At 44.7% G+C, this 23,354-nt stretch overlaps 1 protein-coding gene across 2 annotated transcripts; it reads left to right on the forward strand.

Moving 5' to 3' along the window:
- On the forward strand, positions 1-23,153 carry LOC139411453 (pre-mRNA-splicing factor ATP-dependent RNA helicase PRP16-like). 2 transcript variants are annotated; one of them, XM_071157849.1, is made up of 25 exons: positions 1-278; positions 794-1,138; positions 1,285-1,487; positions 1,602-1,766; positions 1,878-2,046; positions 2,181-2,299; positions 2,406-2,479; positions 2,584-2,739; positions 2,887-3,048; positions 7,830-7,937; positions 8,024-8,148; positions 8,266-8,403; positions 8,749-8,935; positions 9,457-9,642; positions 9,879-10,019; positions 10,747-10,974; positions 13,576-13,683; positions 13,789-13,901; positions 15,875-16,083; positions 16,796-16,950; positions 17,092-17,247; positions 17,425-17,685; positions 18,258-18,353; positions 18,447-18,568; positions 21,044-23,153. In XM_071157849.1, the coding sequence occupies exons 2-25, from the start codon at positions 810-812 to the stop codon at positions 21,123-21,125; spliced, it is 3,792 nt and encodes a 1,263-aa protein (XP_071013950.1). In that variant the 5' UTR covers positions 1-278; positions 794-809; the 3' UTR covers positions 21,126-23,153. The 2 variants fall into 2 exon arrangements, with proteins under 2 accessions (XP_071013950.1, XP_071013949.1); XM_071157848.1 differs by having other exon boundaries at positions 3-278; positions 1,282-1,487.
- The last annotated feature ends 201 nt before the right edge of the window (positions 23,154-23,354 follow it).

The following is a 23,354-nucleotide window of genomic DNA, read 5'->3' on the forward strand; positions in this document are numbered from 1 at the left end:
ATATCCCGTGGAATTGTGGGATAGCAATGGCGGCTTCTGTCTTTGTAAACAAAAAACGCACAATTTACAAAAGATAATAGCTAATGGTTTGAATCATTTCAAGTGGGTGGCACAGTTTTCGTACTTACATGAATGTTATTTTCCCAATAACTCGGGTTGTTAATGTTATTGAAGATCGTTTTTTGATTTACAATAAATACATGTGGCAGGTTTAGCTAGCTAAAAAAAAAGACTAGCTAGTGTAAGCGTCTTGATAGACTCACCACCTATTGTTAAAGGTAAGCAAGCCCGTGTTTTATTAAATGGGATTTTACAATTGTACTGTAATATCGGGTGTATAGTCGTACCTATTAGTTTAATTTCCTTTTTGTAACGTAATAGCTAGCTCGCTATTTAATTCACTGGCTGAGCGATATCCAGTTATCTAGCTAGGTAACGTTATCTACTTTAACGTGTTTTATTTGAAGTCACGTCTGTCACTAAATTATAATCGGTCGTTCATTGGCGTTAGATGTAGTAGTAACAAATATAATATAAGTAGCTAGTGTAGCTACAGTACTGACTAAATAGCTACGTAGCTAGCTACTGTAGCAATATAAAATACATTCCGTGAATTATTCAAGCGATTTTATACTTTTGATCGATTAGTTTAATGTATTAATCTCAAGGCGGTCAAATTTCCGTATGCAAAGTGCTTTTGGTTAAGTGTTTCGGTCTAAATTATCTGACACATCCTTAACGTTACATAATTAGTAGTTGGCTAATCTCCCCAAAAATGTGGTATCCAATCCAGACAGTTGTTTGAGACCATGGATGATGATGCGTCACTGCATCGACTGGAGGGCAGTGACCCCACTGCGCAGGTTGGCGGGCTGATTGTGAAGAAGAAGAGTGCAGCAGTAGAGCCTCATGTCTTTCGTGCACCCACTCCACGCACCTCTCTCCTGGGCCTGGATCTGCTGGCAGCTCAAAAGAGAAAAGAGCGTGAGGGCAAGGAGCAGGCTGAGGCTGACAGTGATGACAGGAATAACAAGAAATCCAAGGTATCCTCCTACAAGGATTGGGAGGAAGGGAAAAGTGATTCTGGGTCTGATGAAGAAGACAAAGACGAGGAGGATCAAGGTGGTAAAAAAGAGAGGTATGTTATGTGATTTGTGATTTGGTTTGAGTTACTGTAGCCTCTTTTCGTACTGGCATAGAATACAAACTCTCCCTATCAAGAGATCTAAACTGATGCATGCAGTGTTGTCTTATTGACACTTTATTCTATGTTTCATAAAGTAGCAGGAAGTACCGTGTGACTGGCTCAGAGACACCCTCTAACCCTGGAGGGGTCAGTGAAGAGTTCCGTCGCAAACACCAGCAGAGGGAGAAAGACCGGCGTGAGCATGGAATGTACGCCTCTTCCAAAGAGGACAAGAACAGAGAGAGGGAGAAGGACAGAGAGAGGATCAGAGATACGGACAGAGATCGAAGGGGTGAAAGAGGTGAGCAAAAAATGTATACATCTGCATGCACATTGTTAATATTCTGGCAATAGCGATCTTTTCTATCTATTGTGTATTTCTGACTGAAGTAATTACTAACTGTTTTGATGGCAGATGAGCGGGAGCGCAGTCACAGCCGCGGCGGCGGCAGCTGCCGGTCGGAGCGTGGAGACCGCAGTGAGAGGAGTGAGCGCTCACAGAGAGAAGGCTGGTCCTCCGAACGCATCAGCCGGGGGAGCAAGAGAGAGGAGCCTTCAACGCCCCAGACACGCCCCAAAGGTCAGTAACCCTGCCACACCCCCGGACAGGCAGTTCTTTAAGGTCCTTAGGTCACGCTTACAATACACAAACCACTCTCTCTCCCTCCATTCCTCATACCCTTTGAATCAGATGGCACTCCCTCGCGCACCAGCTGGGATGAGGATGACAGCGGCTATGCCAGCTCACGCCGTTCCCACTGGGAATCTCCCTCTCCTGCCCCTTCACACAAGGACTCTGACAAGTCTGAACGGTCGGAGCGCAGCCCCCGCTCTGGACGGGAGAGTGAGAGGAAGGACAAGTAAGCAACTGCAGCTCAACACTTGTATGTTAATTTAACTGGGTTTAATAGTATTATTAAAAGACTCCTTTTCAGTGACTATTAGGAATGTTATTTTCAGCTTTTAAATGAACTTTTGTTGTTTCTGTTCCCAGGTCAGTCAGAGGCCGGTATCCTGATGACACGCCCCTTCCCACCCCTTCATACAAGTACAACGAATGGGCCAATGACAGGAAGCACTTGGGCTCCACTCCTCGTCTGTCCCGTGGGAAAGGTAAGCCCCTCTTTCCCCTCTCCCTCTTCCCCCAGTCACGTTTGAGCTCTTATTAATGCTCTGATAAGGCTTGCTGATGTTTGTGGATTGTGTCTCTGTGCCCCAGGTAAGAATGAAGGAGAGGATGGCATTGCCTTTGATAATGATGATGAGAAGCAGCAGTGGGAGGAGGACCAGAAGGTCAGTGGACATGTGGAGTCTTGGCAGTAACACAAATTAATAGCTTTCCCAACTTTCATAAATGCACATTTCTTTGTATTGACTATTGCCCTGCGGTGTTGCAGCAAGCGGACAGAGACTGGTACATGATGGATGAAGGCTATGACGAGTTCCACAACCCACTGACCTCCACCTCTGAGGATTATGTGAAGAAAAGAGAGCAGATCCTGCAGAAGCAGACACAGAAACGCATCTCTGCCCAGAGACGACAGATCAATGAGGTATGGCACTGTGTTGCTACTCTATAACCACCTCCAGCCCTGGGTGTATGTAGCCCGTTTAGTTATCGTTAATACCACCCATGGATTTTAATTTTGTCCGTGTGTGTTGACTGTGTTTAACGATGCGTGTTGTGTTCCTCCTGCCAGGATAATGAGCGCTGGGAGACTAATCGTATGCTGACCAGTGGAGTGGTCCAGAGGCTGGAGGTGGATGATGACTTTGAGGAGGACAATGCTGCCAAGGTCCACCTGCTGGTTCACAACCTGGTCCCTCCCTTCCTGGACGGGAGGATAGTCTTCACCAAGCAGGTAATACATCATGACAGCATATTATGGGCCAATTAAATGACCAACACTCCCCCGCTACCTGTTTATTTGGACAGGGAAGCTAAAACTTTTAATTTGCCTCTATACTCCAGCATTTTGGATTTGAGATCAAATGTTTTGTGAGGCGACACTAGGGCTCTGACCATACCAGTGTCGCAATATTCTTTTCCATGGCAAAAATGAAAACGCAAAGCAGACCACTCTCTTTGGTCCTTTAAAAACCTGCTGTATGTAAAATATTCTGTACTATAGCTTGGAATTATTTTTTGACTCTAGGTGACAGCATAACGATGTTTGTTTCCAACATTAGGGCAGTTTTCCTAAAGAAGTTAAATGTGCTTTGGGTTTTGTTTCCTTTACCAATAACAGGGGAGGGTAGCATTTTTGGGGGGTATGATAGTTATGCCTCTAACTTTCTCACTCATCATTATTCACAATTCATTCATGATTATCTGTAATCATGCTAGCATCCACATTAAAGTAGAAGTGTTCAGAAACATATTTTATTCTTATTTACAATGAAAGTGAGTCCAAAATGACACAATTTACCATTCATTTCTATTGGGCACAACGTCATCTGAAACACAACCAAAACAAACTGCACATGCACCCAACACGTTTCTATGCTCAAAAGCTTAATGTAGTCATTGCTTGCTATGAATATGGGACCAAATACTAAACTTTCACAGAATTTAATACATTATTAGTGAATTTGTCCAAATACAGTGTCTTCAGAAAGTATTCACACCCCTTTTCCACATTTTGTTGTTGCACCTTCAATTAAAAATGTAGTAATCTGAGATTTTAGGTCACTGGCCTATACACCTTAATGTAAAAGTGGAATTATCTTTTTAGAAAGGTTTACAAATGAATTAAAAATAGAAATCTGAAATGTCTTGAGTCAATAAGTATTCAACCCCTTTGTTATGGCAAGCCTAAATAAGTTCAGGAGTAAACATGTGCTTAATAAGTTGCATGGACTCACTCACTGTGTGCAATAGTAGTGTTCTACAGGATCTTTTCATGAATACCTCTGTACCTCACACATAGAATTATCTCGGTAAGGTCCCTCAGTCGAGCAGTGAAATTCAAACACAGATTCAACCACAAAGACCAGGGAGGTATTCCAATGCCTTGTAAAGTAGGGCACCTATTGGTAGACTGGTACATTATTTTCAAAAGAAGACATTGAATATCCCTTTGAGCAAGGTAAAGCTATTAATTACACTTTGGATGGCATGTCAATACACCCAGGCAATACCAAGGTACAGGCGTCCTTCCTAACTCAGTTGCCAGTGAGGAAGGAAACCACTCAGGGATTTCACGATGAGGCCAATGGTAACTTTAAAACAGTTACAGAGTTCAATGGCTATGATGGGAGAATACTGAGGATGGATCAACAACATTGTCAATTAAGTTAGTATTGTGGAGTAACTACAGAGTGAAAAGCAGGAAGTCTGTGCACAATAAAACATATTCCAAAACATGCATCCTGTTTGCAGTAAGGCACTAAAGTAAAACTGCAAAAAATGTGGCAAAGAAATATTTGGGGAAAATTCAACACAACACATCACGGAGTACCGCTCTTCATATTTTCAAGCATGGTGGTGGCTGCATCATGTTATGGGTCATGGTGAGGAATAGGAAGTTTTTTTTAGGATAAAAAGAAAAGGAATTGAGTTAAGCGCAGACAAAATCCTAGAGCGAAACCTGGTTGTCTGCTTTCCACCAGACACTGGCAGATAAATTCACCTTTCAGCAGCACAACACAAGGCCAAATATACAGTGCATTCGGAAAGTATTCAGACCCCTTGACTTTTTCCACATTTTGTTATGTTACAGCCTTATTCTAAAATTGATTCAATCGTTTCTACACACAATACCCCATAATGACAAAGCAAAAACAGGTTTTTAGAAATGTTTGCAAATTTATTCAAAATAAAAAATGAAATTACATTTACATAACTATTTAGACTCTTTACTTTGTTGAAGCACCTTTGGCAGCGATTACAGCCTTGAGTCTTCTTGGGTATGACGCTACAAGCTTGGCACACCTGTATTTGGGGAGTTTCTTCCATTCTTCTCTGCAGATCCTCTCAAGCTCTGTCAGGTTGGATGGGGAGCGTCGCTGCACAGCTTTTTTCAGGTCTCCCCAGAGATGTTCGGTTGGGTTCAACTCCGGGATCTGGCTGGGCCACTCAAGGACATTCGGAAACTTGTCCCGAAGCCACTCCTGCGTTGTCCCTTGGCTGTGTGCTTACGTGTCTTGGCTGTGTCCTCACCTTAGCCCCAGTCTCAGGTCCTGAGCGCTCTGGAGCAGGTTTTCATCAAAGATTTCTCTATACTTTGCTCTGATCATCTTTCCCTCGATCCTGACTATTCTCCCAGTCCCTGCAGCTGAAAAACATCCCCACAGCATGATGCTGCCACCACCATGCTTCACCGTAGGGATGGTGCCAGGTTTCCTCCATACGTGACGCTTGGCAGTCAGGCCAAAGAGATCAATCTGGTTTCATCAGACCAAAGAATCTTGTTTCTCATGGTCTGCGAGTCCTGTCATGTGCCTTTTACTGAGGAGTGGCTTCCGTCTGGCCACTCTACAATGGCCTGATTTGGTGGAGCGCTTCAGAGATGGTTGTCCTTCTGGATGGTTATCCCATCTCCACAGAGGAACCCTGGAGCTTTGTCAGAGTAACCATCAGGTTCTTAATCACCTCCCTGACGAAGGCCCTTCTCCCCCGATTGTTCAGTTTGGCCGGGTAGCCAGCTCTTGGAAGAGTTTTGGTGGTTCCAAACTTCTTCCATTTAAGAATAATGGAGGCTACTGTGTTCTTGGGGACCTTCAATGCTGCAGACATTTTGTGGACCCTTCTCCAAATCTTTTTGCTCTGATGTGCGCTGTTAACTGTGGGAAGTCGGAAGTTTACATACACCTTAGCCAAATACATTTAAACTCAGTTTTTCACCATTTCTGACATTTAATCCTAGTCAAAACTTTCTGTCTTAGGTCAGTTACTATCACCACTTTATTTTAATAATGTGAAATGTCAGAATAATAGTAGAGAGATTATTTATTTCAGCTTTTATTTATTTTATCACATTCCCAGTAGGTCAGAAGTTTACATACACTGAATTAGTATTTGGTAGCATTGCCGTTAAATTGTTTAACATGGGTCAAACGTTTTGGGTAGCCTTCCACAAGCTTACCACAATACGTTGGGTGAATTTTGGCCCATTCCTCCTGACAGAGCTGATGTCTTGAGATGTTGCTTCAATATATCCACATAATTTCCCTTCCACATGAAGCCATCTATTTTGTAAAGTGCACCAGTCCCTCCTGCAGCAAAGCACCCCCACAACATGATGCTGCCACCCCTGTGCTTCACGGTTGGGATGGTTTTCTTCGGCTTGCAAGCCACCCCCCTTTTTCCTCCAAACATAACGATGGTCATTATGGCCAAACAGTTCTATTTTTGTTTCATCAGACCAGAGGATATTTCTCTGAAAAGTACGATCTTTGTCCCCATGTGCAGTTGCAAACTGTCTGGCTTTTTTATAGTGGTTTTGGAGCAGTGGCTTCTTCCTTGCTGAGCGGCCTTTCAGGTTATGTCGATATAGGACTCGTTTTACTGTGGATATAGATACTTTTGTACCTGTTTCCTCCAGCATCTTCAAGGTCCTTTGCTGTTGTTCTGGGATTGATTTGCACTTTTCGCACCAAAATACGTTCATCTTTAGGAGACAGAACGCATCTCCTTCCTGAGCGGTATGATGGCTGCGTGGTCCCATGGTGTTTATACTTGCGTACTATTGTTTGTACAGATGAATGTGGTACCTTCAGGCGTTTGGAAATTGCTCCCAAGGATGAACCAGACTTGTGGAGGTCTACAATTTTTGAGGTATTGGCTGATTTCTTTTGATTTTCCCATGATGTCAAGCAAAGAGGCACTGAGTTTGAAGGTAGGCCTTGAAATACATCCACAGGTACAACTCCAATTGACTCAAATGATGTCAATTAGTCCATCAGAAGCTTCTAAAGCCATAACATCCTTTTCTGTAATTTTCCAAGCTGTTTAAAAGCACAGCCAACTTAGTATATGTAAACTTCTGACCCACTGGAATTGTGATACAGTGAATTATAAGTGAAATAATCTGTCTGTAAACAATTGTTGGAAAAATAATTTGTGTCATGCACAAAGTAGATGTCCTAACCTACTTGCCAAAACGATAGTTTGTTAACAAGAAATTTGTGGAGTGGTTGAAAAACGAGTTTTAATGACTCCAAACTAAGTGTATTTAAACTTCCGACTTCAACTGTAGACAGGTGTGTGCATTTCCAAATCATGTCCAATCAATTTAATATACCACAGGTGGACTCCAAGTTGTGGAAGCATCTCAAGGATGATCAATGGAAACAGGATGCACCTGAGCTCAAATTTGAGGTTCTTAGGAATGCGTCGGAATAGTTATGAAAATAAGGTTACATTCTGTTCTGTCGTCTCGTATAAAACATTTGATCTCAAATTCAAAATGCTGGAGTATAGAGACAAATATTATTTTTTTCTTCACTTTCCAAATATTTTGGGGAGTGTATATACTTTTAAGGTCTGAGCCATTGGCGGAGAGCTGTTGCAGGCTTGTTGAGGGATTGTGAGAGTCTGCTGATAAGTATTTGGAACTGGCTGAGTAATAACTAGTGGACTTACTATCAGAGTTGCTGTGTACTGAATGCGCACTGTTGCTGATGGTTCTCTGTGCTCTAGCCGGAGCCTGTCATCCCTGTGAAAGACGCCACCTCTGACATGGCCATCATCTCCCGCAAGGGCAGCCAACTGGTCCGCAAGCACCGCGAGCAGAAGGAACGCAAGAAGGTAGGCAATGTTTAAAACAGCTATACAGTACTTGATGGTATGGTTACTGGCTGAATATCTGACTGTCATTTTGATTGTTTCTTCAGGCTCAACAGAAACACTGGGAGCTGGCAGGCACCAAGCTGGGTGACATTATGGGCATCAAGAAGACCGAGGACGGGGATAGCTCTGGGGGCAAGCCAGTGGGTGAGGATGGCAAGGTGGACTACAGGTAACAAGCCCTTTACTAAAGGCTTATTTTGTGTCCATTCTGAATGTTTATTAAACATCTGTTGTGACAAGAACAACCTCATTAATTCCCTCCCTCCCTCTCCTCTCCTTCCTCCAGAACGGATCAGAAGTTTGCAGACCACATGAAAGATAAGAGTGAGGCCAGCAGTGAGTTTGCTAAGAAGAAGACCCTGCTGGAGCAGAGGCAGTATCTGCCCATCTTCGCTGTGAGGCAGCAGCTGCTCAACATCATCAGGTAGCTACTCTACTGGACCCGGCCTGGCTGTCCTGGGACCACTTATCACCCCGGTCTTACCCCCAGATGCAGGCTTTCATTCAGGATGTATGATAAAGACATGTATGGCAATGAAGGGGGGAGTTGGCGGCTGTGAAGTCAGAATGTTCATATGTGATTTACCTTTGGTTATAGAATGACCACATCAAAGGTGACTTAGATAATGTTAGACAGCGTTTGTAAATCATTGACAGGTACACTTCCAGATCTGTTTTTGTAAGCCGTTATTCATGTTTCCACAGTTTCGTAAGGTTGAAAGTCCCATCAGGATTGTAATGTTATTGGTTGTGATGTGATTCTGTCCAGGGACAACAGCATTGTGATCGTGGTGGGGGAGACGGGCAGTGGGAAGACCACCCAGCTGACCCAGTACCTTCACGAGGACGGCTACACCAGTTACGGCATGGTGGGCTGCACCCAGCCCCGCAGAGTGGCAGCCATGAGCGTGGCCAAGAGAGTCAGCGAGGAGCTGGGCAGCAACCTGGGAGAGGAGGTGAGCATTCAGCTGGCTTAGGGAGGAGCCACTAGACAAACATTAACTAGATCTTAGAAACGGTGATCTATGGATCAGTCAAGGCAGTGGATAACTAGTCTTATCAGTTAACCCAGTGTAACAGACCTGGCAAGAGTTTATGAACTGCAATGAACTTGTTTATAGAGGAATGGAACTACTCCAGAACAGAATAAGTGTCCCCCCCCCCCCACCCCCACCAGATATCAATGTTCACTGTGTGTAGAGGTCATCTGTCAATTGATGTTGAGTCATGGTGCTGTCTTGGTTTTTTCCTTATGGATGTGACGCTTGTATTCATATGTTGTGCAACACCGCCATCTAGTGGTGATTCAGAGATTGTACACCGCTTCCATTCTACAACTTGTAATGGAACTCTCCTCGCCAGCTCGTTTCTTTGGTTGACCCGTAGCACTGTCGTTTGAAGGCCGTAATTTATACGTGGAATGTAAATATATGTAGTTCACTACTAAACCATTCATTAAATTTGTTTTGCTTTGCAGGTGGGTTATGCGATCCGTTTTGAGGACTGTACGTCGGAGAAGACTGTGATAAAGTACATGACAGACGGCATCCTGCTGAGAGAGTCTCTCAGAGAGTCAGATCTGGACCACTACAGTGCTGTCATCATGGACGAGGCCCACGAACGCTCCCTCAACACAGACGTGCTGTTCGGCCTGCTACGAGAGGTGAGGGAGACACCCCACAGTCTTTTGTATGTTTAGTGGATAGAGTGGTATAGAGGTGAAGGTAGGATCGAGAGTGCTGAAAGAGCAGTGGGCCGGCTTAGACTGCCAGTCCAGGGAGACACTTTTACAACTCCCTGGATGTTATTCAATTGTGAATATTTTGCGTGCATATTTTTTATTCGGAGGCTTTGTTTGTTTTGTAAGCAGTAGTAGAACTCTGTGTCCTTTTCTTCCAGGTTGTATCGAGGCGTTCTGACCTCAAGCTGATAGTCACCTCAGCCACCATGGACTCTGACAAATTTGCTGCATTTTTCGGCAACGTTCCCATATTCCACATTCCAGGAAGAACATTCCCTGTAGACATCTTATTCAGCAAGGTATTGTGTCCAACTCTCCATTCAACATCCCTTCCTTATTACATATATGTTTTTACAGGGAGTCAACACAGCCATTTCATTTGCATAATGACTTATACCCTGACTAGACCGGCCACATTTCGTGCGCGAGGGTTGCAAAATAAATGTACACATGCATGTTTTTCAATCATATCATCCACACTACTTGGTTGTATTTCAGATGCTCGATAAAATGCAAGTCTTCCATATCCTTATTGGTTTTCACGAAGATACAAACCCATGTGGGTGCTTTAAAGACTAACAAGGAGAGAAGAATCAAAGATAACTAAGAACTAATTTAGTTATAACTAACTTGGTTTCACTTTTGTCTGTGGGTTAATCGTCATAGTAGAGAAACACACACATTTGTCAAATTGACAAAGAACCAGCTAAAAAGAGGACCATTTGCATGTTGGGTAAAATGTCATCCCTGGAGAAACTGTGAGCAACAGCTATCTAGCTGAATGTCCATGAACATGTCATGTGTTTCCACCTTTCCTGAAATGAATAGAATTGATTCACAGTTGGTTTTGGTATTTTAACCTGCGCGTAATGATCGCGCCTGGTGGGGATAGAGAAAATGATCACGCGCACAATGGACTCAGCCGCGGGGGCCGGTTAAGTCATAGAGTAAGACTACTGTTATTTGTACCACGGTAGTGTGTGGTTGCTGTGTATTCTAACAGTGTTGTGTGTTTTCTGAGTGCAGACTCCCCAGGAAGACTATGTGGAGGCAGCAGTGAAGCAGGCCCTACAGATCCACCTTAGTGGTATGGGGGGAGACATCCTCATCTTCATGCCTGGCCAGGAGGACATCGAGGTGACGTCAGACCAGATTGTGGAGCGTCTGGAGGATCTGGAGAGTGCCCCTCCTCTGACTGTACTGCCCATCTACTCCCAGCTGCCCTCTGACCTCCAGGCCAAGATCTTCCAGAAGGTAACCAATAACACCTAGTTACTGTTACACTAACATGTACAGTTGGAACTCTTAACATACTGCAGTATCCTTTGTACACAAGCATACTTGCTGTTAGGTAGTCGGAATGCATATACAGTGCATTCGGAAAGTATTCAGATCCCTTGACTTTTTCCACATTTTGTTAGGTTACAGCTACAGTGCCTTGCGAAAGTATTCGGCCCCCTTGAACTTTGCGACCTTTTTGCCACATTTCAGGCTTCAAACATAAAGATATACAATTTTATTTTTTTGTGAAGAATCAACAACAAGTGGGACACAATCATGAAGTGGAACGACATTTATTGGATATTTCAAACTTTTTTAACAAATCAAAAACTGAAAAATTGGGCGTGCAAAATTATTCAGCCCCTTTACTTTCAGTGCAGCAAACTCTCTCCAGAAGTTCAGTGAGGATCTCTGAATGATCCAATGTTGACCTAAATTACTAATGATGATAAATACAATCCACCTGTGTGTAATCAAGTCTCCGTATAAATGCACCTGCACTGTGATCGTCTCAGAGGTCCGTTAAAAGCGCAGAGAGCATCATGAAGAACAAGGAACACACCAGGCAGGTCCGAGATACTGTTGTGAAGAAGTTTAAAGCCGGATTTGGATACAAAAAGATTTCCCAAGCTTTAAACATCCCAAGGAGCACTGTGCAAGCGATAATATTGAAATGGAAGGAGTATCAGACCACTGCAAATCTACCAAGACCTGGCCGTCCCTCTAAACTTTCAGCTCATACAAGGAGAAGACTGATCAGAGATGCAGCCAAGAGGCCCATGATCACTCTGGATGAACTGCAGAGATCTACAGCTGAGGTGGGAGACTCTGTCCATAGGACAACAATCAGTCGTAAATTGCACAAATCTGGCCTTTATGGAAGAGTGGCAAGAAGAAAGCCATTTCTTAAAGATATCCATAAAAAGTGTAGTTTAAAGTTTGCCACAAGCCACCTGGGAGACACACCAAACATGTGGAAGAAGGTGCTCTGGTCAGATGAAACCAAAATTGAACTTTTTGGCAACAATGCAAAACGTTATGTTTGGCGTAAAAGCAACACAGCTCATCACCTTGAACCCCTATCCCCACTGTCAAACATGGTGGTGGCAGCATCATGGTTTGGGCCTGCTTTTCTTCAGCAGGGACAGGGAAGATGGTTAAAATTGATGGGAAGATGGATGGAGCCAAATACAGGACCATTCTGGAAGAAAACCTGATGGAGTCTGCAAAAGACCTGAGACTGGGACGGAGATTTGTCTTCCAACAAGACAATGATCCAAAACATAAAGCAAAATCTACAATGGAATGGTTCAAAAATAAACATATCCAGGTGTTAGAATGGCCAAGTCAAAGTCCAGACCTGAATCCAATCGAGAATCTGTGGAAAGAACTGAAAACTGCTGTTCACAAATGCTCTCCATCCAACCTCACTGAGCTCGAGCTGTTTTGCAAGGAGGAATGGGAAAAAAATTCAGTCTCTCGATGTGCAAAACTGATAGAGACATACCCCAAGCGACTTACAGCTGTAATCGCAGCAAAAGGTGGCGCTACAAAGTATTAACTTAAGGGGGCTGAATAATTTTGCACGCCCTATTTTTCAGTTTTTGATTTGTTAAAAAAGTTTGAAATATCCAATAAATGTCGTTCCACTTCATGATTGTGTCCCACTTGTTGTTGATTCTTCACAAAAAAATACAGTTTTATATCTTTATGTTTGAAGCCTGAAATGTGGCAAAAGGTCGCAAAGTTCAAGGGGGCCGAATACTTTCGCAAGGCACTGTATATTCTAAGATTAAATAAAACATTACACATAATACCCCATAATGACAAAGCAAAACCCGTAAAAAAAAATATTTAAAAATGTATTTGGTCTGATGAAACCAAGATCGAACTCTTTGGCCTGAATGCCAAGCATCACGTCTGGAAGAAACAGGCAGGGACTGGGACAGGATCGAGGGAAAGATGAACGGAGCAAAGTACAGAGAGATCCTTGATGAAAACCTCCTCCAGAGCACTCAGGACCTCAGACTGGGGCGAAGGTTCACCGTCAAACAGGAAAACGATCCTAAGCACACAACCAAGACAATGCAGGAGTGGCTTCGGGACAAGTTTACAAATGTCAGACAGAGCCTGGACTTGAAACCAATCTCTAACATATCTGGAGAGACCTGAAAATAGCTGTACAGCGACCATCCCCATCTAACCTGACAGTTTGAGAGGATCTGCAGAGAAGAATGGGAGAAAATCCCCAAATACAAGTGTGCCAAGCTTGTCTCTTCATACCCAAGAAGACTAGAGGCTGTAATCGCTGCCAAAGGTGCTTCAACAAAGTACTGAGTAAAGGGTCTGAATAGTTGTGTAAAACATTTATTTCTGTCATTATGAGGTATTGTGTGTAGATTGATGAGGGGGAAACAGCAATTTATTCAATTTTAGAATTAGGCTGTAACGTGAAAAAGTCTAGGGGTTTGAATACTTTCCGAAGGCACTGTATATTACACAAAAAGGAACACGTCCTTCTTACTGGTAAAGTGATGTGTAGCTAATGTCTTTGTTGTGTTCTCTAACCACCAGGCTCCAGATGGTGTGAGGAAGTGCATCGTTGCCACCAACATTGCCGAGACTTCCCTGACTGTGGATGGTATCATGTTTGTTGTGGATGCTGGATACTGCAAACTCAAGGTACCCTGTCACCCTCACTATCTTCCCCAGACTATCAAATGATAAGACAAACCATGTTAGGATAGTATTTCTCTGTGTTTGTTGCTGATGTGTTCTCTTTGACAGGTGTTCAACCCTCGCATTGGCATGGATGCCCTGCAGGTGTACCCCATCAGCCAGGCTAACGCCAATCAGCGTGCGGGCAGAGCAGGACGTACAGGGCCGGGCCAGTGTTACAGGTAAGTCACTGTCTACACACACACACACTCACGCAGTCTCACACTCCAAATGTGCAGTCCTCCAGTTGTGGTAGAGAAGTATGGAGCCATAATGAAAGTGTAATGAAAGGCAGTTATTTGAAGGTGTCACCTTAGTGTGATGTTTGAGAGTTCCAGTCAGGGCTAGCAGGAAGGGAATATTCACATGTCAAGAGTGTCCTGACTTCTAGAAAGATACTTCAATACTCCTCTACATCTGACTGAAGCAGTCTGGAACTAAAATATTAGATCAGCCATATCTTCCCCTTTTCATGTCTATCTGGGCCTAGATACAGGAATAAACAGGCTGAATTACACAATTCTCCTCACTCTGCCTGCTATCTCATTCCAACCGCTCCTATCCACCAAAAAGGTAGAACACCAGCTAACAACATTAGCATCCATTTGTATGGTGAGCCGTGCTGAAACGGGTGTCTATCTGAAGCGCGATTGTGTGTGTTGTTGTTGTGTGTAATGCCCCCGCCGGTGTTTCATCCTCTGGCTGATGCACATCAGAGCTCCCCTCAGATGGGCTGTCCAGGCCTCGGATCTGCAAGGCGGCCGGGCTGCTTTCAAAGCCATCAGAGCTCTCCTCAGATGGGCTGTCCAGGCCTCGGATCTGCAAGGCGGCCGGGCTGCTTTCAAAGCCATCAGAGCTCTCCTCAGATGGGCTGTCCAGGCCTCGGATCTGCAAGGCGGCCGGGCTGCTTTCAAAGCCATCAGAGGCTGGGAGGGAGAGAAGGAGGGAGAATCCTAATCTCCACAGGATTTCATGCAGTTTAACTCTGTTTACAGCAGGGAGAATGTGACACAAAAGCCTGTTCTCTCTGAGATTTCACATGACCTTTCACCTATCTGTCATACTACACCAAGTTGAGGGAGATGGTGACATGCACACCAGACACAAGATTGTTTTGCCTTGTAAATGAGCTTGGAATTTTATAAAAGCCCCCTCTACCAAGATTACCCCCTGTGAATAATCAATTTGGGAGTTGAGCTTTAGAGTGGGTGTGGCCTAGGCGTTTCGAGGGGCGGGAGGTGACGTGTGTGTGCCATGCTGGGTGACTCGACTTGTGTGGCGAATCTGCTACTCAAAGCACCTCTTAGCTGTGACTGCACCCAACACACACACACACACACAGTACATCTCCAGCCCTGAGGACATTCACACAACCCGGCATAAAAAAACACAGATCATTCCCTCATAATGCACACACTTCAGAGGGATTAGCCACTAACTGAAATGGTTGAGAGATGCTTTGTTAGGCCAGACCTATCAGTCTGAACAGCAATGGGAGCTGCTCTAAATAGTTTGGTTAGTAAATACCTCATAAGTAGCTGGGTTAAATGTTTATAATGTGCAGTAGGCCTGTCTCTTTGCCCTTCTCTAAATGTCAGTTGGGGAGCGTTCAGCTTTCATGGAAACGGAGGCTTCTCATTCACGGTGCCATTGTTACAGGGTTGGAGCACTGTGCCGTTGTTACAGGGTTGGAGCACTGTGCCGTTGTTACAGGGTTGGAGCACTGTGCCGTTGTTGCAGGGTTGGAGCACTGTGCCGTTGTTGCAGGGTTGGAGCACTGTGCCGTTGTTACAGGGTTGGAGCACTGTGCCGTTGTTACAGGGTTGGAGCACTGTGCCGTTGTTGCAGGGTTGGAGCACTGTGCCGTTGTTGCAGGGTTGGAGCACTGTGCCGTTGTTGCAGGGTTGGAGCACTGTGCCGTTGTTGCAGGGTTGGAGCACTGTGCCGTTGTTGCAGGGTTGGAGCACTGTGTGAAGTCATATCAGTGCCATGCAGAGCGGGTTTAACCAGGTGGTGAAGACAGCATCTCCAGACCTGTCACTCCATGGAGCATTTGTGCATTTACAAAAAATGTGTCTGCTAGATTATTCAATAACCTCCCCCGTTGGTGTCGCTCTCACTCCATCTCTCCTTCTCTCCTCCTCTGTCCATCCAGGCTGTACACCCAGAGCGCCTTCAAGAATGAGATGTTGACCACCACCATCCCAGAGATTCAGCGGACCAACCTGGCCAACGTGGTGCTGCTGCTCAAATCCCTGGGGGTCCAGGACCTGCTGCTCTTCCACTTCATGGACCCCCCGCCTGAGGACAACATGCTGAACTCCATGTACCAGCTGTGGATCCTGGGGGCCCTGGACAACACAGGTGGGTCTCTGGCCTGGCCTGGACCAAATCACTCAAGATTAGGCCACTAAATGTACAAATTGATCAAATATAATAATTTATCTCAGAAAACAAGGTTAAAATATGTTGGGATAAGTATGTGTTCCCCACCAGCAATACAGCCAACAGATTAACAATAACTACAGATTAACAATAACTACATGTGCGAGGAGAGACTTGGATGATGGAACTAGTCAATAGGTTGCTGTAATGGTATGTACATGCACTGCACACTGTAAAGTATAGAGCTAGGTAGCACTGTGGTGTAGGTAGTGGAGTAATTGCATAGTGCTTTATCCTCTGTTAGATTTGACTGGCTGAGTCTCATCTCTGTCTCATCTGAGCCAGATCCCTGGGGATTAGGGGATTTGGTGTCTGTAGAGGACTTTTGACATTTGCCTGTGTGGTGTGTTAACAGCAGATTATCTCTGATTTAAGGTTTACCTGGCCAATACAGCCTGTTCTGCCTCTGCACTTTCCCTCTAAGCTCCTTTATAGTCTGTCATGTAATCATTTAAATCAGAGCTGGCAAAGTTAGATTTAAATATGATTTTGTAACCATCCTCCTATGTCAGCACTTTATCTCTCTCTCTCTCGCTCTCTCAGGGCTATAGGCAGGAAGGTGTCACCTGTATTGTGTTTCCCCTCTCCTCTGTCTGTAAACAGGAAGTGTTAATATTTGTGTCCCCCTCAGGTTCCCTGACGCCCACTGGGAGGCTGATGGTGGAGTTCCCTCTGGATCCGGCTCTGTCCAAGATGCTGATCGTATCATGTGACATGGGCTGCAGTGCTGACATCCTCATCATCGTCTCCATGCTGTCTGTACCGGCCATCTTCTACAGGCCTAAGGTAGATGTCATTGAGATCGCCAACCAATGAATGTCTTAATGTGTTGCTAATGTTTGTTTATCTTACTGTTAAGAAAAGTTCACATTACACACTGGACAGTTGTGTGACCCCTGTATTTCCTCTGTGTCCTGACCTTTCCAGGGTCGTGAGGAGGAGAGTGACCAGGTGAGGGAGAAGTTCTCTGTCCCAGAGAGTGACCACCTGACCTACCTGAACGTCTACCTGCAGTGGAAGAACAACAACTACTCCAGCATCTGGTGCAACGAACACTTCATCCACACCAAGGCCATGCGAAAGGTCAGACCCCGCCCTTGTCCTTTACTCTCTCTGACCAGTCTCCCTGGCTTAGGATCGAAATGCACTTCATTACCACTTTGCATCACAATAGTCCCACACTGAGCAATGTGTATTGAATGTCCTCTTGTGTTGGTTCTCCGGTAGCTAACGTGTCTCTGTGTGTGGTGGGTGTTTCAGGTGCGCGAGGTGCGCTCCCAGCTCAAAGACATCATGGTGCAGCAGAGGATGAACCTGGTGTCCTGTGGCTCAGACTGGGACATCATCAGGAAGTGTATCTGTGCTGCCTACTTCCACCAGGCAGCCAAGCTGAAAGGCATAGGGGAGTATGTGAACGTGAGGACAGGCATGCCCTGCCACCTCCACCCCACCAGCTCTCTGTTTGGCATGGGCTACACCCCAGACTACATCACCTACCACGAGCTGGTCATGACCACCAAGGTAACAGACCCAGCCTCCACACAGCTACGCTATGATCTGGACTGTTCAGAGATGATGTTCTACACCTTGACTCACCAGAAAGAGCTGTCATATATAACAGCCTTCTAGCTCTGCTACTGTGTTCTACTGTGTTGTAACCTGTGTTTGATGTCCTTCCTGCAGGAGTACATGCAGTGTGTGAAGAGCTGTCATATATAACAGCCTTCTAGCTCTGCTACTGTGTTCTACTGTGTTGTAACCTGTGTTTGATGTCCTTCCTGCAATAGTACATGCAGTGTGTGAAGAGCTGTCATATATAACAGCCTTCTAGCTCTGCTACTGTGTTCTACTGTGTTGTAACCTGTGTTTGATGTCCTTCCTGCAGGAGTACATGCAGTGTGTGAAGAGCTGTCATATATAACAGCCTTCTAGCTCTGCTACTGTGTTCTACTGTGTTGTAACCTGTGTTGTTTGATGTCCCTCCTGCAGGAGTACATGCAGTGTGTGAAGAGCTGTCATATATATCAGCCTTCTAGCTCTGCTACTGTGTTCTACTGTGTTGTAACCTGTGTTGTTTGATGTCCCTCCTGTAGGAGTACATGCAGTGTGTGACTGCGGTGGATGGGGAGTGGCTGGCTGAGCTGGGGCCCATGTTCTACAGCGTCAAACAGGCAGGGAAGAGCAGGATGGTAAGCTCTTCGGCCCTTACTTCCTACGTCTCAATGGTTAATTCCTCCTCCCTCTCTCCTCTCACCCCTCTGTTCCTCTCTCTCTCTGTGCAGGAGAACCGGCGGCGGGCCAAGGAGGAGATCACTAACATGGAGGAGGAGATGTCTCTGGCGGAGCAGCAACTGAGGAGCAGGAGAGAGGATCAGGACAGGAAGAGTAACGTGGGCAGCGTCAGGTATACACTCATCTACCTTCATCTATTCTTCATGGAGAGGTTTTACTCTGACAATAGTCCCAGTCGCTATTAAATAGACCGCCGCGGCCTCACGTGGGGAAAATGACCTGTGGTTACCTTGGTTACCCAATTGGCTCACAGCAAAATCTTTACCTTTTTCAAACACAATTTTCTTACAAAGCTACATTTAAGAAAAGTACATGTCTAAAGATTACTTTTCCACATTGCCGAGCGTTCCCGCTACTTAGAAAAACGTAATATTGAAAGGCTTCCCTCATGCCCCTTTTTTCATGACGCCGCTAACTTGAGCCATGTGAGTGCTAGCTAGCTACCAACCAGAACATTAAGCTAGCCAAGACCACCAACACACTATAAAGCTACAAGTAGTGAGTGGAATTACAACCAGACTGTACTTAACAAGTTAAATGTCTTACCTGTGATAAAATCTTTTTTACACACATTGCTACGTGTAGCCTACTTGGACACCACGTCCCTACATTTCCCACTATCCCACACCGAATAGCCTGAAGCCACAGGGCTCTTCTCGCAGGCTCCATTTCTCTACGTGGGAACATTGTGAACCGTAGGTCGGGATTTTTGACCTGGTTAAATGTACATCGAACAACATTGCAGCTTTTCTGTATGTTTTGTTATTTCTGTATAACAAAAAATTGACGCAAAGTTTGCTCTTTTACAATGGGGGTCAATGGGAAATGTTAGTTTTCCAGAATGGGCCCCTTCCGAGTCGTAGAAACTGGTTAATTTTGCTGCTTCTCTACCCATCTCTCTCTAAATATCTCTGCCTGTCCTTCTCTCTTATCCTCTTTGTCTTCTCTACCATCTCTCTCTCTAATTATCTCTGCCTCTCCTTCTCTCTTATCCTCTTTGTCTTCTCTACCATCTCTCTCTCTCTAATTATCTCTGCCTCTCCTTCTCTCTTATCCTCTTTGTCTTCTCTACCATCTCTCTCTCTCTAATTCTCTGCCTCTCCTTCTCTCTTATCCTCTTTGTCTTCTCTACCATCTCTATCTCTCTAATTCTCTGCCTCTCCTCTCTTATCCTCTGTCTTTTCTACCTCTCTCATTTTCCATGATGAGCTTTTCTCACCTCCAGTCCCTCCAGACGAGACAAAAATAAATAATATTGACTCCTGGCTGACCCCCATTACTGCTGCAATTTAAATGGTGCCACAGCAGAGGGGAGAAAGAAGACAGTGTTTATTTTCAAATTAGAAGGGACACCTTTTTAGTTTGCACCTGTTCCATAAGACTCACAAAAGAGATGTGTTTGGGAGGGTAAAAAATAACACTTTGATATAGCAATAAATCTGCTGATTAATTAACAATAAGAGTGTGTGTCTGTCAGTCTCCAAAATGATTACATTAAAACGCAGAGGATTAAGGAATAGATTAGAGAGCGAGCGCCTCAGAATTATGATAATAAACATGGCCGGCTCTCGTGGGCTGTCAGCTGCTTTTGTCCGCCTCTGCCTGTGAACACAAGCATCCCTTCATCGTGCCCCCATGAAACACTTCTACGACACATTTTCATCTGGTTCCTGTCTGTCATTCAGCAACCCCCCACCCTTACTCAGATAAGTGGGATCAAAGCTTTAAGTCAGTGATTTTATGGGAGCTTTTATTCAATGTAAATGCAGAGCTGTGAGAAGTGTTCTGTCCTTGTATGTGAAAGTGGTGGTAGGAATGAGGGTGCCGTCTTCCCTCTGCTGTGTTCACCAAACACCTGTGTGTGGAAAGAAGAGTGGCCCTCAGACAGAGAGCTCTTAAAGCACTTGACAACAATATGTCTGTCTACTAGACCTAGAATGATCCATCCTGCATCCAAACTCTGCTTTTACTGAGTTTGGAAGCAGGATGGATCATTATGTAAAGGGAGGCACATTAGTTAGGATTTGGCTTTAATCTCAGCCAGGCTGTCCTCCTCACTTCTCCATATCCTCCTACCAGCAGGCCTCTCAGGGTGTGTGTGAAAGACTTTCTTAGCCTCTAGAAATCACCCTGTTAAATTAAAGTTTAATTTAATAAATAAATACATTTTGAAGGCCTGAGGACATTTGTTTTAATTTGTCAAATGTGACTTTAGCTGGGGGTGAGGTGGGGTGGACAGAGGAGGGGGGACAGAACTGAGGGATGAAGGGAAGGACTGGGTTATGACCTGATGGCTGTAATTGCTGGTGTGTGTGAGGACTGAGGAGGGAATGCTGGGTAGTGTCAGTGTCACGCTGCTGTAATTAAAGATTATAGATTTTGCTGTCAGCAGCGTTCGCTTATCCCTCCCTGCTAGCCTGTCGTCGTCGTCGTCGTCCCCCCCCCCCCCCCCCCCCCCTACTAGCCTGTCTCTCTCCCGTTAGCCTGTCCCCCCCCCTGCTAGCCTGTCCCATTATGTCTGACATGGCAAGTATAATTTTTTTTTACCTTCTGTCATTGCCAATTGTCTATTCTTTTGTCTCGATAGGGCTGTGAAAATCTGCACCCCGGGAAGGAAGGAGGAGGCACCCATGACCCCAAAGCGCACCCCAGCTCGTTTTGGGCTCTAGATCTTCTGTTAAGACTTAAACACTTGAACTCACCACTAAATATCACCTGTATGTGTACCATACCATCACTGGATGAGCTTTGCTGAGAGGGCTTGGATAACTGTCCCCTCTTATTGTTCGGTACTAGCTGCAGTTCAGACAGAGGCCAGCAGAGGTAGAACTTGTATAAGACATGAGGCTCCCGTAACAGACCTTTTCTGTCACCAAATCCACATAGCGTCCCTCCATTTTTACGTGCAGAGAGATACAGTATACGGCTGTTAGAATGCAGTATTTTCTATTTCTGTGATAGTAAAAAAACGAACAAAAAAACCCAATGATGAAACATAATTGAAAAGGTATCGTCTTTAAAGGGTATTTGATATGCTTTGAAAATCTGTCAAAGCCTTTATCATCCTTCACAGGCTACAGAGTCCAAGCAGGAAACCTTTAGTTGTTCCATCTCCTACTGTACCCTACAAGGGGCTGTTTTCTTGATGGTAGTCTCTCCCGATCAATATAAACTATGTTCAATAAGGCTGGGAATTGCCAGGGACCTCACCATATTAGCATGATACTTTGGTGCCGATACGATATGTATTGCGATTCGATACTGTGATTTTATTGTGAGTCGATGTTCCGAACATATTGCTCACCATATATTGGCTGCAGAGGGACGAGAGAGATCCATGAGAAACGAGTTTTGATCAGTCATGGAAATAAAAGTTCTGAATAAAAAAGATGGAGAACAAGAAATGGAAGGAAAATACTGGCGTTTTGGTGCAGGTACAGGCAACTAGCGGCAAAATAATATTACGATATTGTCAAAACAATAAAATATCGTCAAATAATATCCCGCCCGATATGTAACTGTATAGACCCCCCCCCCCCCCCCCATTACTAGTGTTTAAGTAGTGCTGCATTGTGCTGTCAGTCATAAGTGGACGGCTGGTCCAAACTAGTCTGATCCCGTAGTGTGTTCATTGGGCTGTATGTCATTCAGTGTTAGTAGAGAGAGGAGGCAGAAGTAGTACTGTCGTGTGTCCATGAATTCTGCCTGATTTATTTTTATTTTTCAATTTCATCATGTCCCTCTCAAATCTCCTTCAAGAGATCATTTTCACCTTGTACAACTGGCTGACCTCTGTATCCTTTTGTATGTCGTGTGTAGCAAATGGCCTGTGCCATGGTGAAGTGCCCCTTCACTGACTGAAGCATTATCCAAACTGTGCTTGTGGCATGAGTGGCTCAGACCTTATATCTGGAGCTACCTTAACAACACCCTTCATGCAAACTGTTTGGAGGACAAGCTTTAGCAATTGAGCTTTTCCTAACCCCATTAGCCCTCCACAGCACTGTAATATTCCTCAGCTTCTCTCCGTTTACACATGAATGTCAGAACCTGGATGAAACTCATGATGGCCTCAGCCTCTCATGGTCCTTGTGTTGAAAATGGCCACCAATTTTATCTTGAGATTCCCCTCCAAGTCAAGTGGGTGAATGATCCCAGAAATGTATTTTGCAGGGCCCATGGTTGGAGTTGATATATGTGTGTGTGTGTGTGTAACTGTGGCACGTCTCTTAGATCAGGGTTTCCCAAACTCAGTCCCAGGGGCACGTTTTGGTCCTTGCACTACACAGCTGATTCAAATAATCAAAGCTTAATGATTAGTTGGTTATTTGAATCAGCTGTGTAGTCCTAGGACAAAAACCAAAACGTGCACCTGGGGGGCCCCAGGACTGAGTTTCGGAAACCCTGTCTTATATCATGTCTCTTCACCAGACTGATATGTCCTGCACTTGAATAGTCAGGTTTAGCAAGGTGTTTCAGCAAGTTCCAAGCGGTGGACTTGATTCTGAAGTCATTCATTCTGTGTACTAGATTGACTTTGTATAGTTTTGTACAGACCAGTATCTTGTCTTGTGGTGGTCAGTGATTCTGTTTTGTGATGTGAAATTAGGCTCTGGTAACACCAGCCCATGGTTTGCGAATATAATTTTTAACTTGACTACAGTTTGGGAACTGAAAATAAATGGTCTTATTTTTTACTCTGTTGGGTTATGTGTCCTTGATTCCCTCACCACAGCTAAAACAAAGTAAACACTATCTCAGTCAGAGCCTAAGGGCTCGATTGAATTTGCATTGCGGAAGTGCTGTAGTAAAGCGCAATTGAAATGTAAAGGTCATTTCTGATTGAGCTGACATGCAGCGTTTACTGTGAATGCAGTCTCCGTGAACGCGGGAGCATT

This window comes from Oncorhynchus clarkii, chromosome 6 (assembly GCF_045791955.1).
Source record: "Oncorhynchus clarkii lewisi isolate Uvic-CL-2024 chromosome 6, UVic_Ocla_1.0, whole genome shotgun sequence".
In the NCBI taxonomy this organism is placed as follows: Eukaryota; Metazoa; Chordata; class Actinopteri; order Salmoniformes; family Salmonidae; genus Oncorhynchus; species Oncorhynchus clarkii.

What these genes read in the sequence shown, in the direction of transcription:
- LOC139411453 (XM_071157848.1), top strand. Translation starts at nt 810, where the DNA reads ATGGATGATGATGCGTCACTGCATCGACTGGAGGGCAGTGACCCCACT. An exon ending in AGTGGGAGGAGGACCAGAAG is followed by an intron (nt 2,480 to 2,583) that starts GTCAGTGGACAT and finishes GCGGTGTTGCAG; the next exon opens with CAAGCGGACAGAGACTGGTA. An exon ending in CCATCTTCTACAGGCCTAAG is followed by an intron (nt 16,951 to 17,091) that starts GTAGATGTCATT and finishes TGACCTTTCCAG; the next exon opens with GGTCGTGAGGAGGAGAGTGA.